Here is a 15,908-nt window from a genome sequence, read left to right on the forward strand (position 1 = left end):
AAGGTTATAGAAGTCATAGGACCGGGGCCAGCATTCTATGGATAATGGAATACAAACCGTAAATTCACAACTGGGTGTTGTTTTTGTTTTTGTTTTTGTTTTTGCTGCTAGAAAGATTTTATTCCACATCTCTATCCCTAATTCAAAATGGTTATATTGAACCCTATCTCAGTGAGATTGTACATGTGGAGGCAGGCAGGAGTAAAAGGAAGAACTGGAAGCTGGAAAAGTGGGTTATTATCGAGGCCTCCCTCTGTGGGGAAGTCACTTGTTTCTGTTGTTTTCAGTGCAAGATGTCGACCTGGCCTTCCTCAGGAGCAGAGAAGACATTAAGCATGACAAGAAGGAATTTTTGAACGACAGTGAGTGGGAACTTCTCTCTGTGTCCTCAACATACAGCATCCTGCAGAGCGGCGCTGGAGATTTTGCCCAGATTCAGTTTAATGTAGGTCCTTCTCCTCCCTGCCCTTGCTGCTCCACTTCTCTGCAGTCCCGGGCCTTCTGTGTTGGGCTGACGAGTTCTCTGCTCTGTTGCATGTTCTCACTTGTTATCATCCAAGAACAGATGACTCTGGTGGCTCTGGACATCCCCTTGCATGACGGCATTTCACAGACCAGAGATTCAGTCACAGGTCCTGGACTCTTGCTGTACATAGCCCCTATGTGGGTATAAAAAGAATGGTTTTCAGACACCTGAACCACCCACCATAACAGGTGTCCTCAAGCCTTCCGGTACATACTAACATCCTCATTCCTAATTGCTACCGAGAGGGCAAAAAAAGAAAACCCACATACGACAACAACAAAAAATTGGGAGAAGTGTCTCTTCAAAATTATTGTCCTGTTTTTAAGTGAGTCAATTATTAATTCCAGATACAAATGTATAAAATTATCATTATTCACTTGACTATCTTGAGCAATTAGCGAACAAATCACCTGCAGGACCCTTGGAGCCCACTGGTGGTTTCTGGATCAGAGAGGACTGCTCTAAAACAACTCAGTGAGAACCCAGACTTCTCAGATGCACCACCAGGGATGCTCTTGGCTGCACTGTCATGGGGAAATGTGTTCCACAGGAGCTTGGAAGGTGGATGCAGGACAGTGCAGCCTGCTGGTTTACACTCCAGAGGGAGCCATTCTGCCTTCCCTGGCCTTTCTGGCAAGTCGTCCCGATAAGTGGTTTGCCCCAAGTTCCTGCAACTGGTAGACCCATGATGAGTATTCATTTCTGCTTTTCTGCACCAAGTCAGCTAGTGGTAGTGGTAGTTGGGTGGGGTGGAGTCCTTCATGCCAGATAATGTTTCTGATTGAAAACTAGAGACTACAGACAGGTCAGCATTAAACACAAGATGAATTCTGCTGGAAACAAACCTTTTGAGTAAGAAGGAAAATTCAGACTAGACTAGGTACTATGGTTATGCTGGATAATTATATGCTAAGAGAGGGTGGTATTGAAATAAGCTATTATCGAGGTCACAGATGCCCCTCCATTGTTTGTAGGTGTTCTATGTCGCTTTCTAGCAAAGCTCTGGTTAAATTAGGGGCTCCTAGAAATAGCTGTGGTTTGAAACTGACACATGTATAACTAACTATTCGCAACTCATACCTTCCTAGTGGTGGGGTTTGGGTGTTTCCCTGTTCTGCTTGGTTTTTAGCAAAGCTAGCACTGTGGCTTGTTTGTCCACCTTTTTTTAAGCAAGAGAAAAGGAGGGGAAGAAAAGAAAGCTTTTTTAATTTCAATGAGTTTCTTGGCTAAGAGTAAACACCTCATTAATTTTAAAGATATCAGCCCACAAACATTATTAATGCAGCCCGAATAATGGAGAGCATTAAAGGGAAATGTGAGGGGGTAGCACGTGCAAGGTGGAACACAGTCACCCACCAAGCACTCTGGAGAACGCTGCACACACCATTACCTACACTGCACGAAGGAGACAAACAAAGGCAAGAGACAGGGCAGATAAACAGGAGTGCACGCGCGTACACACACACACACACACACACACACACACTTTCCATAAAGCAGTGATTATTTGTGGTTACATGTCACCCCTTAACTTGAATATTAATTTGTCTTCTCAATAGTTGCAAGAGGTTTTCTATGTGGTAGCTCCATTTTAAATATAATGGACAGAGATGTAAAAGATTGTTTAAGGAAAGGAGAAGCTTCCCCGCGTCTCAGGAGCAACAACCCCACTCCTCCGCGCTGTTCACTGCCATGCTTCTCCATTTACAGTGTGTGCACGGAGGCAGGCTAGAGGTGGGCATCGGTAGGATTTCATGCTTTTGGAGCTTTTCCCTGGGTCCCTTTGCAGGGCTGGCTTCCCCCCTGGCCCTCTGGAACAGAGGAGGAAAGAACCCCGAGTAGAGTCATTGATCATGTTTCACAGGGCAGGGAGCCAGACTCAGCCGCGGTTCTACAACTCTGAAGACACTTAAAGCCGATTCAGTGACTATCCCAGTTCTCTGTCTCCTCGACATCTGGCGGCCCCTGTGCCTCCCCCCACCCCCCTGCTAGGTGTACCGTGGCTAGGCTTCTGTTCTCTTACTCTGTATCACTCATCCTGCTCTGAAGTTAGCAACTGAGGTGTCCTGGTGTCCTTCAGTAGCCCTTGGGCAATGATGTGAAATTCAGAGCCCGGTTCCATGCCAACCACTCCACTACTAGGGTCCTGACAGCAAAGGGCCATCCCCCTCTTAATCTAATCATGTGCTGTAGCCCTGTCCAGGCTGCCCAGCAGGGGGTTGGAGACAAGTCCGGGCAGGCAGGAGGAAAAATGATCTGTTCTAAACATGTTGCCACTCTGGGCCTGATGTACAATGTTGCCATTGATACTAAAGCAAATGCTCAGGATGCCTTGTTGGTTCTGGCTAATGGGCAATCAGATCTGCTGGCTCCGGGACACGTATTGTTTATCGGAGGGCACTGCTAACACTCTGGAGTCAGGCTGCATTCCGCAGGGGGCCCAGAGCACAGGCCCTTCTGCCTACAGGGATGTCTGTGTGCCACAGCCTGGCTCCCGATCCAGCAGCCTTAGGAAGGGAGCTTACCTCCACTACATTATCGGAGGTGCTGGTTCCCAGAAACAGCAGGGTGAGCATTTGATTTCTATACGGCAGCTTTTTGTTTTTTGGGTTTTTTTAAGAATGAGGGTAGAAGTGGGAGGTGGTAGGAATAAAATGTGAGAATTCATTTTAATCGAAGAGGGTGGACAGCTGTAGGAGCTAAAGTGAGCCCAACCCTCAGATATCCTCATGCGGAGCGAGATGTCCATGCAGGCAGGAGGTGGTGGCCGTCCAGGGGACTCCTGAGAAAATGCAGAGGGCCATTTGAGAAAGAAGGGTGCCTCATCTGTCCTCTTTCTCTGACATAGTTTTCCTTTCTAGATTAGGGTAGAGTAGTTTTGCTGAGATATCCATTGAATGCAGCTCATAAACTTGACAGAAGATCTTTCTGAGCTCCACCAGATCAAGAGGGAGAAGAGAATTTAGAGTCCTAGAAGTCTTTCCAAGGTCCCTCAATTATCCCTGGAATCATAGACTTTCTGCTCATCCAGCCTGACCCAGGGTCCAGATCCAAGAAACTCTCACTCCTGTGCAAGAATCTTACTTAGATGGCAACAACTTTCCCATTCTTTCTGAACTGGGAATGTTGGGAGGGGCTTGCGAGAGGAGGAAGATGGGCTTCTGTATGAAGCGTGAGTCTGGGCGTCAAAAATTCCAACTATGTCATAAAGACGGTCATGCAAAATTGAGTACTGGTGGGGTCTACCATCAAGGAGGCAATTAGAGGCTAACCTTGGGGCCTATTCCATCTCCAAGGAGCTCTCCACACACACATTCTGAATTAGATTGATCTCTTTCATTAACATCAATAGGCTCCAAATACCTTTGTGTACTTATTATTACCTGGCTTTAATGGATAATGAAATTGTGGCATAATATTGCTAACACCTGAAGGGTGTCTAATGAAGAACACGGACTGAAACTAAAGTGCTTTTTCTTCCCTTTCTCTGGAATTTAAAGGCACCAGCTCCTTTAGTCCATTAGAAATGATGGGCTCTCGGTAGGGCCAATTCCACGGAGAACGGTGTCTCACTGAGCTGGTGACATACCATCAGCCGTCAGTTACTGTCTCCAGCATGACCCTGCAGAGAGGTGGCCCTCAGAGGACTGACCTCACCAGGAGAGCCCCCGTTGGTGCTAACTCCACACTCCTACCTTATTTGGAACTAAAAGTAACATTACTCATAGACTCCAGTACAACTCAGCGAACAGCTTTTGAGCTCTTATCATGTGCCCGTCACGGTGGCCCCATTGAGGACACAAGCATGAGTAAAAGAGGGCTCCTGGTATCCGGCATGGACCTCAAATGTGGCCCAGGGAGACACTGTAACAATAACCACAAAACTGAGCATTTACTCGGCACCAGACACCATTTAAGAGTTTGTACGTGTAAACCTCACATGTCTATGCAATTGGTGTTCTGAGTGCCACTCACCCAAATGGATGAATTGGGGGTACAGAGAAGTTAACTCACCCAAGTCTAAGTAACTGGCCCGAGGGGACAGGGTGACTGTGGCGCCTGGACTTGAACCCAGACAGTCTGACTCCAGAAGCTACGTGCTAATCCTATATGTAGCTCACAACTACCACACAAAGTGGCATATTCCAGTGCATTCTTTGGCATTCATCCACTGTGTGTTACTGGGCAAGTCAACTGTATTTGTTTTTCTAGGGCTTCCGTAGCAAAGGACCACAAACCAGTGGCTTAAAACAACAGGAATAAATTTATTCTCTCACAGTTCTGGAGGCTAAAAATCAGGGTGTCAGCATGATTAGGTCCTTCTGGGAACTCCGAAGGAGAGTCTGTTCCATGCCTCCCTCCTAGCTTTTGGTGGCTGCCCGCAATCCTTGGCTTGTAAATGTATCACTCTGATCTCTGCCTCCATCCTCACATGGCATTCTCCTTTATCTATCTCTTCTCTTCTTCTCATAAGGGCACCGGTTCTGTTGGGATAAGGGCCCACCCTACCGAAGTAAGACCTCATCTGAGCCAATTAATTATATCTGCGGTGATCCCATTTCCAAATAAGTCACATTCTTGGCTTTCAGGAAGGACATAATTCTTGGGCCGTTCCTCAGCCCATTACAGTGCACTGCCCTCTGGCCCTCTGGCTCCCCAAAATTCATGTCCATCACATGTGCAAAGCGCATTCACCCTATCCCAACATCCCTAAATATCTTAACTCATTTCGGCACCAACTCTGAGACCAAAATATAATCTAAATATAAACTCAGAAGGTCCCAAATCTCATCATCTAAATCAGGTACAGACTCTGGGTATGGTCCATTCTGGAGCAAACTTCCTTTCTATGTGTAGACTCTAAAACATCCAACCACCAGAGTCCAGTTGCTGATTTCATGGGATGGAGAGGGGCAGAAACCTATCCTATTAACTGTTCTAATTCCATTATTTTAAAAAGTGCCTGACGTTCTGTTCATGCTCAATTAACATTCCTTAAACAAGAGAATGAAGGGATTTGAGGATCAAACGAGATACGAAAACAAACCATTTCTGAAAGCTATGTGATAAAATTTAGAATTTCTTTAGGCCGCACTGGACTTGTAGAGAAAATGAGTCTAGTCCATAAGTAATATTGCTCCAAAATCAATATTGCTCCTAAATAAAAAGGGAGGTCCTTTTTTCTTGAAGAAAACCAAAGAGAGGGCCTATCTAGCTGTGGAATTGTATAAGCCAAACATAGGCAGTGGAGATTTCTGCTTTATGTGACAGCAGAGCTAATTACCTACCCTGGGAGCTACATGTTTCCCTTCTACTTTCAGCTACTGTTGATATCCAGGGACAAATATCCTCCTGACAGGACTGGCTACCTGGTTGGTGAGGCCAGGGACAAAGGGAAAATGTGGGGCTCCCTGTTCAAAAATTACGAGTTTCCAAATGGCACCAGCAGACCCTAAAATCAAGCGCCAGGCCCTTCTAAGCGCCGGGCCCTGTGTAACTTCCCAAGCTGTATGCCCACGAAGCCAGCCTGCCTCCCAGCCTCTTGGCTCTTGTCACACCTCTCCCCTGTCACCTTGGGGAGCATGTGGTCTGATAAAACTGGGGAGCCGTCTTTGGTTCTGGCCCAGGGTTACGTTCACTCTCTGCATCAGCCTCCGGGTAGAGAGGAATCACCTAAGCATGTGCTAGTGACACGGGAACGTTATTTAGATACAACAGCCAATCTCAGGCGTAGCCAAGATGCTCAGCAAGCAAAAGTAAGGTGCTTTTTAATTTATTTATTTTTTAGTTTTTTAAAAAGGTTTATTTATTTATTTTGAGGGCGAGAGAGTGGAGGGGCAGAGGGAGAGGAAGAGAGAGAATCCCCAGCAGACCCCATGCCCAGCATAGAGCCTGACGTGGGGCCTGATTCCACGACCCTGAGATCAGGACCTGAGCCAAAACCAAGAGTTAGACGCTCAACTGACTACACCATCCAGGCTCCCCAGTAAAGTGCTTTTTTGAAAAAGGAAAATCAAGGCATGCAGCCAGGATCACTTAAACTAGCACACGTGGGCACTTAGAATTGAGGGGCCCTGGAGCTCGAGTCCCTTGACTCTAAGTCTGGTCTGTTTCTGCTTAACCACCCTGCCTACTTGGACTTTCTTTAGGGTGGTGTTCTTACGCTTTTCATCCTCTTCATTTCATACCTGCCATGAAGTCTCTAAGGGAGTCTTCCCATTCTCCCTTCCAGAGACAGCAGGCTGATCACCCCCCACCCCCACCCCACACAGCCCGGGCCGGGCATACCATCCAAGACCCCTGTGGACTCCAACCATTCGGCTCCCTTCCTCCCATCCCCAGCTAACCACAGCCATCTCTGTCACGGTATGACCAAGACAGCCTGAGAGGCCCAGAGTGACGACCGTCCGTTTGGTTGTTGTTTTTCTTGTTGACTACGCTGTGGTAGAAATGTGTTTTAACCAAATTATTACAAAGCATGAGTGTTGCCCTCGTTTAGATATTTGCAGACAATTATGCTTAATGGAAAGATAATAGCCAGACTACAGTCCTCCAATTGGCTCTGGCCTCCGAAGCTCCACTGGGTTGGGATACACTCCCAGACCCAAAAGCTGGGGGGCCCCATTTGCTTCTGCGAGGTGGTAGATGTCTGGTCTCACCCAGCCAAGCTCTTCCCCATCACCTCCTCCTCCATCCCTGGCCTGTGCCTGGGCTCCTTCTGTGTGCTTGCCTTGCAGACAGAGATGAGGGAGAAGAACCCTGAACTCAGCTCAGATGTCTGCTCAGACCAAGAGTTGTAGCTACGCTGTGGTGGAAGAGACACAGGGCTTGGAACCAGATGTGGGGCACAGCCCAGCTCTGCCACTTACTCAACTTACTTCAGGAGCCGAGCTTTGTTTTTAAGAGTCTAGAGTGGGGGTGTTCTGTTACCTGCCAACGAGCTCACAGTGAGAATTAAATAAACCACATCATATGTGTAAAAGCATCTCACACGTTATCTGACACATAGAAAGCATTCAGTTGTTTGGTGGATCAGAGAAATGGGAGACTTCAGACATATTTTGTGCCCAGATCCAACAGTGAAGGTCTCAGGACATTCATTTGTTCAGTAAACATGAATAAGATAGGTATTATTTTTGGCCCCATGAGGAATATTTTTTTTAAAGATTTTATTTATTTATTTGACAGAGAGAGAGACACAGCAAGAGAGGGAACACAAGCAGGGGGGAGTGGGAGAGGGAGAAGCAGGCTTCCTGCCGAGCAGGGAGCCCGATGCGGGGCTCGATCCCAGGACCCTGGGATCATGACCTGAGCTGAAGGCAGATGCTTAACGACTGAGCCACCCAGGCGCCCTACAATCCTGTCATTCTGATGAAAATAGTTTGTGTTTATTAAAGACACTTCCTATCACCATCCCAGACAAGAGAGGTGTACAAAAATGGCAATGACAGAGCAACTTTTTGAGTCTCCAATTCCCAGCTACAAAACCCGTTCAGCAGCTCTGTATGCCCGGCCATCCTGCTGGGCATCTTTGGCTGTCCCCCCACTTAGATCCACTTCTCCACCTGTTCTGTGCTCCTGGAGATGAGCCATGGCCTCACTGACCGATGGGAAGAGGGGATGGAATGGCAGGAGGTTGGAGAGAGGGGACGAGTGAGTCAGATGCTTATCTGTCCATTTTTCTCCCTGTGGAATCACCACCAGGCTGGCTGTGCCCCAAAGAGGGAGGAGGGAGCCACAGCTCCTGCGTGGTGGCCACCTCCACCCAGCTTTCTCTCCTCAGACTTCAGTCACATTCCCAGCCCAAGGCCCCTTCAGGACCCAGGGTAAGGACAGCTCACCCAGCCATCCCAGATATCTGGGGCACTGCCCTGGGCCTGCCCATACCTTGTCAGCCGTCTCTTTGCCAACCCCTCCTCAGAGGTCCCAGGGGTGCCATTTGGTCGTGCCCAGACTCTGACAGACACACAGGTGCTGAGACGCTCACATTCCACAGATGCTCACATTCCACAGTGACGTAAGAAGAAAGATTTTGGTGTAAGACCTCGATTTAAAACAGTTTCTCACTTGCCAGCTGTGTGAGTTTGAACAAGCAGCTCAATCTCTGTGAACCTCAGTTTCTTTGTCTGTAGAATGGAGATAATAATGACCATCCCTTCAAATGGGTGTGAGGATTGAGCAGGACAGGGCACAGAAGACACTTAGGCTAATGCCTGGCATACAGCAAGCGGCAAATAAATAGACACTTCTTATTATAATTAGTAATTTAGTTCCACATAAAAGCTTAAAGGGTTTTTTTTTTTCCCTCTTTTCCAAACCACAAAATAATCTCCTTTTTCTAAACTGCATAGTCTTCTCACACTATGCAAAAGTGTTGGGACGTCAGGGAGTGTTCTTGGCTATGGGTTCTAGTCCTTCAGGGCAGACCCTCTTTTCAGTAGACCCCTCGTCCCTGGTCAGGTGGTGATTCGCAGGCGTCCGCTGGTCTATGTTGTGAACCTGCTGATTCCCAGCATCTTCCTAATGCTTGTGGATCTGGGGAGCTTCTACCTACCACCCACCTGCCGTGCCAGGATTGTGTTCAAGACCAGCGTGCTGGTGGGCTACACCGTCTTCAGGGTCAACATGTCCGACGAGATGCCAAGGAGCGCACTGAGCACCCCTCTGATTGGTAAGCAGCCGTGGGGACACCAGACACCCATCTTCCATGACTCCTGTCACAGATCTGATGTTGCATTTCAGATCAGGGGAGGGAGAGGCCCCAGACACTGTGGCTAAGTACACCTCCTCTGGTTCCTTCCCTCAGGAGTCTTCTTCACGGTCTGCATGGCCTTCCTGGTTATCAGCTTATTTAAGTCCATCCTGCTGGTCAGATTCCTCCATGATGAGTGGAGCCATGGGCAGGAGTGGCCCCTCTTGTGCCTTCGAGGGGACGCTGATGCTGATGGGCCTAGAATGGATCCCAGAGCCCAGCTTGCTGGGGTACCAGGTTTGTGAGAAGCCTCGAGGTCCCCACCCTGTCTTGCCTGATCACTCTCTGCACCAGTTCCCATGGGTGGAGCACCAGGCCGTGAGTCCAGCTGTGCGAAAAATTTGAAACACTTGCTTCTTAGCCTCTGTGCTGCATTTGGTATTACCTCTCTGGAGACCTGCTGACTTTCCAGGAAGCCTCACTTTAGCTTAGAGGTCAGGCCCTCAGTTGACTTTGCTTATTTTTGTTTGTATTTTCCAATTTTAGCCAGTTAGCTGAAGTGACTAAGCGATTGACTCTGGGAAAATAGAGTGCTGGTGTGTGTGCACACTTGCTTGTATGTATTTGGGTTCCTGTTGCTTAATGTGAACAAGTGTATGAATTATCCCAGCGCTCGCCTTGGCAACACATATACTAAAATTGGAACAATACAGAGGTTAGCATGGCCCCTGCTCAAGGATGAGAGGCAAATTTGTGAAGCGTTCTGTATTTTTACTGTATACTTGAAAGTTGCCAAAGAGAGTATATTCTAAAAATTCTCATCACAAGAAAACAATGTGTAACTGTGTGGTGGTGGAGGTTAACCAGACTTACTCTGGTGATTATATATATATATATGCTGTACACATGAGACATATAATATAATGTTATATGTAAATCATATCACAATTAAACAAAAATAATCATCCCAGCCCCTAAAGCTCCAACGGAGTTAGTGGGGCTGGCCCTCAGCTCAGAAAATCTGGTGGCTCTAACCTAGACAGCCGTCCTACACGACCCAGCTGTGCCACATTGTGCAGAGCTTCCTTGAGCACAGCCCTGCCTCCCCCCAAGCCCAACCCAATCCACTGCCCTGTTTTGCCTACAAATCTTCCTTGTAGGACGAGGCCCTCGCCTCCAGTAGGAAGCCCAGGGGTCCTCAGGAGCCCCCAGCTCACCCAGGATGTTTTCCTCTCTCATGCAGAGCCCCCCATCCGTCGAGATCCCCAGGTCCAGCCAGGGAGCCTGAAGGAAGTCTGGTTCCAGCTTAAGTCCATCAGCACCTACTTCCAAACCTGGGAGCAGGCGGACCGGAAGGGGGTTAAGTGGCTGGCCCTCCTGGAACGTTTAGACCGACTGCTCTTTCAAGCCTACGCCATCCTGCTGGGCCTCTATACCGTCACCCTGTGCTCCCTCTGGGCACTGTGGGGCAGCTCGTGAGCACCGGAGGCTGCTGCTCTCTAAGCACTTGGGGCAGGCTAGAGGGTTTTGTGGGCCGTGGGGGAGGGGGGCACGTGGGTTGAAAAGCTCCTCACCGCTTGTTGCCTCTTGGCCTTCAGTGCAGGTACTCACACCGGAGGAGGTACTGAATGACGCAGGATTAGGCATTCATGATGAAAATGCCCAGACATCTCAGGGTATACAGTGAAAAGGAAGCCTGCCTTCTTATTCCCGGTTGCTCCCCCAGAGTGAGCACCATTAGCAATCTCTTTCAGAGCCTTTCTAGGTACATTACATACATGTGTGTTTTGAGGGTTGTTTTTTTTAAGTGAAAGATCACTTCCCCCCCCCAGGTCTGTCTTGGTCATTCAGTCAGCCATTCAAAATGTTTACTGAGTGTCAGTTAAGTCCTAGATGTTATGTTAGGCACACCAGAGGATACAAAATACGTCCATCACAGATCATTCTTCGCTTGACTTGATTCCCAAGGTCAACCTTGTACAGAGCAGAATGCAAGAGTCACACCTCATCCGTGTCCTGAAGCTCTAGTTCCCGCTGTCTCCCTTGAGCGCCTCTTCCCCTGCACCACATCACTGCTGGAGGGAAGCCCAGAACCGATGTCTCAGACCCGGTCAACACAACACTTCGTCAGCACACACCCTGTGTAAGGCACCGAGCTGGGGGAGAGGTTTCATGCATGGCCCTAGGGTTCAAGGAGATTATAATCCACTGTCCTTTTACTCATCAGCTAGGGCCGCCGTAACAAAACACCACAGACTCCTAGACTTAAACAGAAATGCCTTTTCTTACTGCTCTGGAGGCTGGAAGTCTGAAATCAAGGTGTCAGCAGGGTTGGTTTCTTCTGAGGCCTCTGTCCTTGGCCCACAGCTGGCTGACTGGTCCCTGCATCCTCACGTGGCGTTCCCTCCGCGCACGTCCATATCTCTGTCCGAATTCCTCCCCTTACACGGACACCAACTCTATTGGATTAGGGCCCACATTAACAACCTCATTTAACCTGAATCCCCTCTTTAAAGGCCCTCCTCCGGATATGCATTCTGAGGCACTGGGGGTTAGGGTTTCAACATGAATTTGGGGTGGGTAATACAATTCAGCCCAGACTACTCACAGGACTGTGGACGTTCGGCCAGCCCAAAATCTGCAGGTGGGCGGGGACCCAGGGAATAGTTATGGTTTGAGTCCAAAGCAGAGGCGGGGGTGTCTGCTGGCAGAATTCTCACTTCTTCCAGGAAGCCAGTGTTTTACTCTTGAGGCTCTCAACTGATTAGATGAGGCCCACCCACATTCTGGAGGGGAATCTGTTTTCCCGAAGTCTACTGATTTAAATGCCAATCTCGTGTAAAAAAATACCTTCACAGAAGCATCTAGAATAATGTTTGACCAAATATCTGGGTCCTGTGGCCCAGCCAAGTTCACACACAAAACTAACCATCACAGTCCCAGTGGCCCCACAGCTTCCCATCTATGCCCACAGTTACTTGTTAAGACAGAAGAGCCCCGATCCCTGGGCACTCAGGTAACTCATCAGCTTCTGGCCCTTACTCTCTAGGAGCCGAACCTCTACTGACTGGCTTACCTTACGGCAGTTCCCATGGCCCCATCACCTGAAGTCGAAGGTTAGAGTTCAAGTCTTCCACAAATTTTCCTTCCTCTTATTTTGACTTTCTTCATTTCGCAGTGCTTCTTTTTATGGAGGCTTCGTCTAGGCAAGCTCACCTGCTTGCCATTCCATCCCAGCCTCTACACCTAGCTGACATATTTTGTGTCACCAAATCTGTGTGCCACTCCATCTAAGGCCCCTGCTCAAAACAGCCTTCCCCCACCTTCTTCACCCAATCAGCTCGTGACTCTGTCCCCTTTTCTCTAGGTTTAGTTTTACCTTATTCTAGACCCTTCCCCCTTTGAACGTTTTAGAGCCTCCTGTGTGTGTGTGTGGGGGGGGTTATGTACGTAGGTGTGTGTGTTGTGGGGTGTGTATGTGTGTATGTGCATCACTTGTCACACAGACCACATGCTCCTAGAGGAGCCCCCCTGTTTCCTGTTTTGGTTTCTCTGCCATCTCTGCCCAGGTTCACACAGAGTTTTGCTCGAGGCACCCCTGCAGTTGCTGTTGTAGAACAGCTCGTCCCAGCTCACCGCCGCAGTTGGACACAGGTGTCCTGTGTCTTCCCAGGTCTGAGGGGAGAGTCTACCCGAGGTCAGATTCCTGGTGCTTCGGCGTCGCTCTGCCCTCTGTCAGGGTAGCCATCGGGAGCTTGCTGTGTAGACCACAGTAGGCTGAGCGAGAATCAGCACTCCTAATGCTACTGGCAGAGGACATAAAAGTCCAAAGCTGTTTGCTAGAAACTTTTTGCAGTGCTAAAATTGCCTTTAAAAAAACCCACCCCCCATCCCCCTAAAGAAAAAGAATTTAAATTCAAACAGCCTTTACCTGCATCCTCCCTCTCTCATTACCTCCCAGTTAGTGCTCAACACCAATTGTCCATGAAATTCCACTGCTGCTGTTAATGAAATGAGGAACATAAGAAGTTTGTGAACAGGAAGTGTCCATGCAACCCTCCACCTGTTTCCCTCCTCACTTCCTCCGTTCTACTCCTGGCCTCCTCTGTCTCCACCTGCTCAGTGAGCCTCTACGTTGATCCCTAGAGATCTCTTCACTTCCTTGGTTATTAGAGGGGAAAAGGCCTGCCATGAACTCGCCCTTGCGGAGTCACCTTCCTCTCCCGCTGTCCTTGGAGAAAGCACCTGGTTTGGGTCCTGGCTCCATCACTATCTAGCCAGGGGACCTTGAGCTTAACGTCTCAGAGCTTCAGTTACCCTGTTTGGCATTGGGGTTGCTCATACTTACTCTACCAAATCGCAGAACTTCGAGGATCGGAATGAAGCAAGGTATTTAACAGTACTTTGAAAAGTAGATAATACATCACCAAATAAAAATAAGACCTGCCTGGGGCGCCTGGGTGGCTCAGTCGTTAAGCGTCTGCCTTCGGCTCAGGTCATGATCCCAGGGTCCTGGGATCGAGCCCCGCATCAGGCTCTCCGCTCAGCGGGAAGCCTGCTTCCCCCTCTCCCACTCCCCCTGCTTGTGTTCCCTCTCTCACTGTGTCTCTCTCTGTCAAATAAATAAAATCTTAAAAAAAAAAATAAGACCTGCCTGCTATCAACAGATGGGATTCTAGTCTGAAGTCTTCCTTCTTCCACTACCTCTATCAGAATCCAGGTATGGGCTCTGGTTCTCCCCACAAGTGCCTTTATTCCAGGATCCACCGGCCAAGGACCGAAGCCATCCCGTGCCTTCTCCTGGGGGACTTGGGTAGGGGTGCTGCCCAAGGCCCTTCCCGTTCCACTTTCCATGTGGCCCACTTTCGCTACCTCCCTGGAGAACATCTCCAGGTTCTTTATGTCTGCCTCTAAGAGGAGTGAAGCCTGGCCGCTAAGCTGGGCCCCAGGGTGGACCACCTCTGTCCAAGCACCAAGTGCCCCTGATCTCAACGTGGCGGCCAGGGATTCATTCGAAGCCCCAGGCTCAGCTCTGCGTCCCAAAGCAAGGCCAACATTAACAAACATCAGTGGCACAGAGTCCCTGTGCAGTGGGAGGGAGGAAGAGAGGGTGCCGGCAGCCCTTATTTACAGAGCAGCTTTAGCTCGGCTCCTCCAAATGTTTATAAGTTTCACGATTCCTGTTTCATAGAGGAAGGAAACTGAGGAACAGAGCAAAAATGGGATTCTCCCAGCTGTGAATGCTCCGACCATCTGCTGTTTCCCGGAATCTAAGGTAGTTTCAGAACTCACCAAGAAATCACAGCTCCAGTTCTGGGGACTTCACTGACGTCTAAAATAAAGACTTAGTGAAGCACAGCCCCAGGCTAGACAGGCAGCCCTCCATTTTATATGTCATTACATCTCAGAATAACTTCCAGGCACCGCTGCCGTGGTCTCCGGTAGCCTGTGGGGCCTCATGTGCGGCCAGTGACTAGGTGGTGGAGGGTCTCACTCCCCTCTCGACAGGCTCCCCCTCTGCCTCCCTGCCTGTCCTAGAGGGGAGGAGCTCTTGTGGTTAAGGAAGCTGAGCCCCTCACCCTTACATCTCGAGGACCCAGCCAGCCTCTGGGGTCCAGCTTTGAGCCTGGACAGGTCAGACCAGGAAGCAAAGCAAAGCAATCACAGCTCCAGCCCTGGAGACAGGCAGCATGGTATGACCCCTGGCTTCCAGGGCGGCGGGGGGCGGGGGGTGCTCACTTCTCACGGATCTAAATATACATGGAAAGGCGCGATTAGCAAAAGGAGATGGACCTAAAATTTTTATATTATAGGGTGGCTCTGAGGCTTTTAGTAAACTTCAGATCTTGTGTTTAAGGTAGGGAATTCCTCCACCAATTCCGGGATGTTGGATAATCATCCCAGGGCAGGGACCCAGTTCCCCTGTTCCCTCCAGGACGGCTGTGCCTCCCTCCCTGCAACCCCATCTGTGCCCTGGGGCTCATCCCAGGCATCTCCCCGTGCTGTTCCCTGGCTCACACTCCATCTCAGCAGCCCGAACCTTTCAGTCCTGAGTTATTTACCTGCTGAGACGGTAAGAGCTTCATAATTAGCTGAGCAACAGCATGGAGGCTTTTATGAGCAGCCAGGCCCCCCACCACACTCTGGTGTCCGTAATTGAAATGACCCACGCCAGTGATTAGATGAGGGGGCTGAAGCAGCCCAGTGTGCCACCCCCAACCCTCTCCCCTGTCCTGTCGGGGGGGCGATGTAGTTAAGTTTGTGCTTCATTTGGCAGAGACCATAAAGCAGGCATTGCAGCGGGCTTTCTGCAGGGGTGGGAAGGCACTGCTGGGCAGTGGGCGGGCTCTGTGGCAGGCAACAGATTCCAGATCCGTGGGGCGGGGAGGGGGGAGGGGGGAGGGGGAGGGGCGGGGGGGCTTGCTTGCCCTTTGCCTTGCCCCCTCTACCTTTCCCCCAGCCTAAGGCCAGCCTCTGAAGTCCTGGGCCTAGCAGGATTATCAGCCCTACTCAGTGGCCCGAGGGACCAGGGCTGCATGGGGACAGCCAGACCCTGAGCAGACCCGACTCCCAGTCACCCTGCTCATGCTCTCCGGAGAGCTCCGGGCCAAGAGCAAGAGGGTTGAGATGCTGTTGGCATTTCTTTTTCTCCCCACCTCCCTGGCTAATCTCAGCTTCTCAGCTCTTTCC

General features: G+C 49.6%; 1 protein-coding gene and 1 non-coding gene across 9 annotated transcripts in view; both read left to right on the forward strand.

Annotated features, from left to right (window-relative positions):
* Positions 1-13,694, forward strand: part of HTR3B (5-hydroxytryptamine receptor 3B) — a 49,960-nt gene extending 36,266 nt beyond the window's left edge. For 6 of the 8 annotated variants that reach the window (XM_027579088.2, XM_027579087.2, XM_027579092.2 and 3 more), the window contains 5 exons: positions 288-445; positions 8,987-9,197; positions 9,333-9,515; positions 10,462-10,693; positions 11,187-13,694. In XM_027579088.2, coding sequence (XP_027434889.2) covers positions 288-445; positions 8,987-9,197; positions 9,333-9,515; positions 10,462-10,693; positions 11,187-11,238 — 836 coding nt within the window. In that variant the 3' untranslated portion in view covers positions 11,239-13,694. Of the gene's footprint in view, positions 1-287; positions 446-8,986; positions 9,198-9,332; positions 9,516-10,461 lie in introns of all 8 variants that reach the window. The other 2 variants (XM_035722796.1, XM_035722797.1) reach the window with 2 other exon arrangements.
* LOC113915560 lies at positions 9,888-9,991 on the forward strand. The gene has a single exon (XR_003517713.1). It is a non-coding gene; the product is annotated as a U6 spliceosomal RNA (small nuclear RNA).
* Positions 13,695-15,908: the final 2,214 nt, after the last annotated feature.

This window comes from Zalophus californianus, chromosome 11 (genome assembly GCF_009762305.2).
Source record: "Zalophus californianus isolate mZalCal1 chromosome 11, mZalCal1.pri.v2, whole genome shotgun sequence".
Taxonomy (NCBI): Eukaryota; Metazoa; Chordata; class Mammalia; order Carnivora; family Otariidae; genus Zalophus; species Zalophus californianus.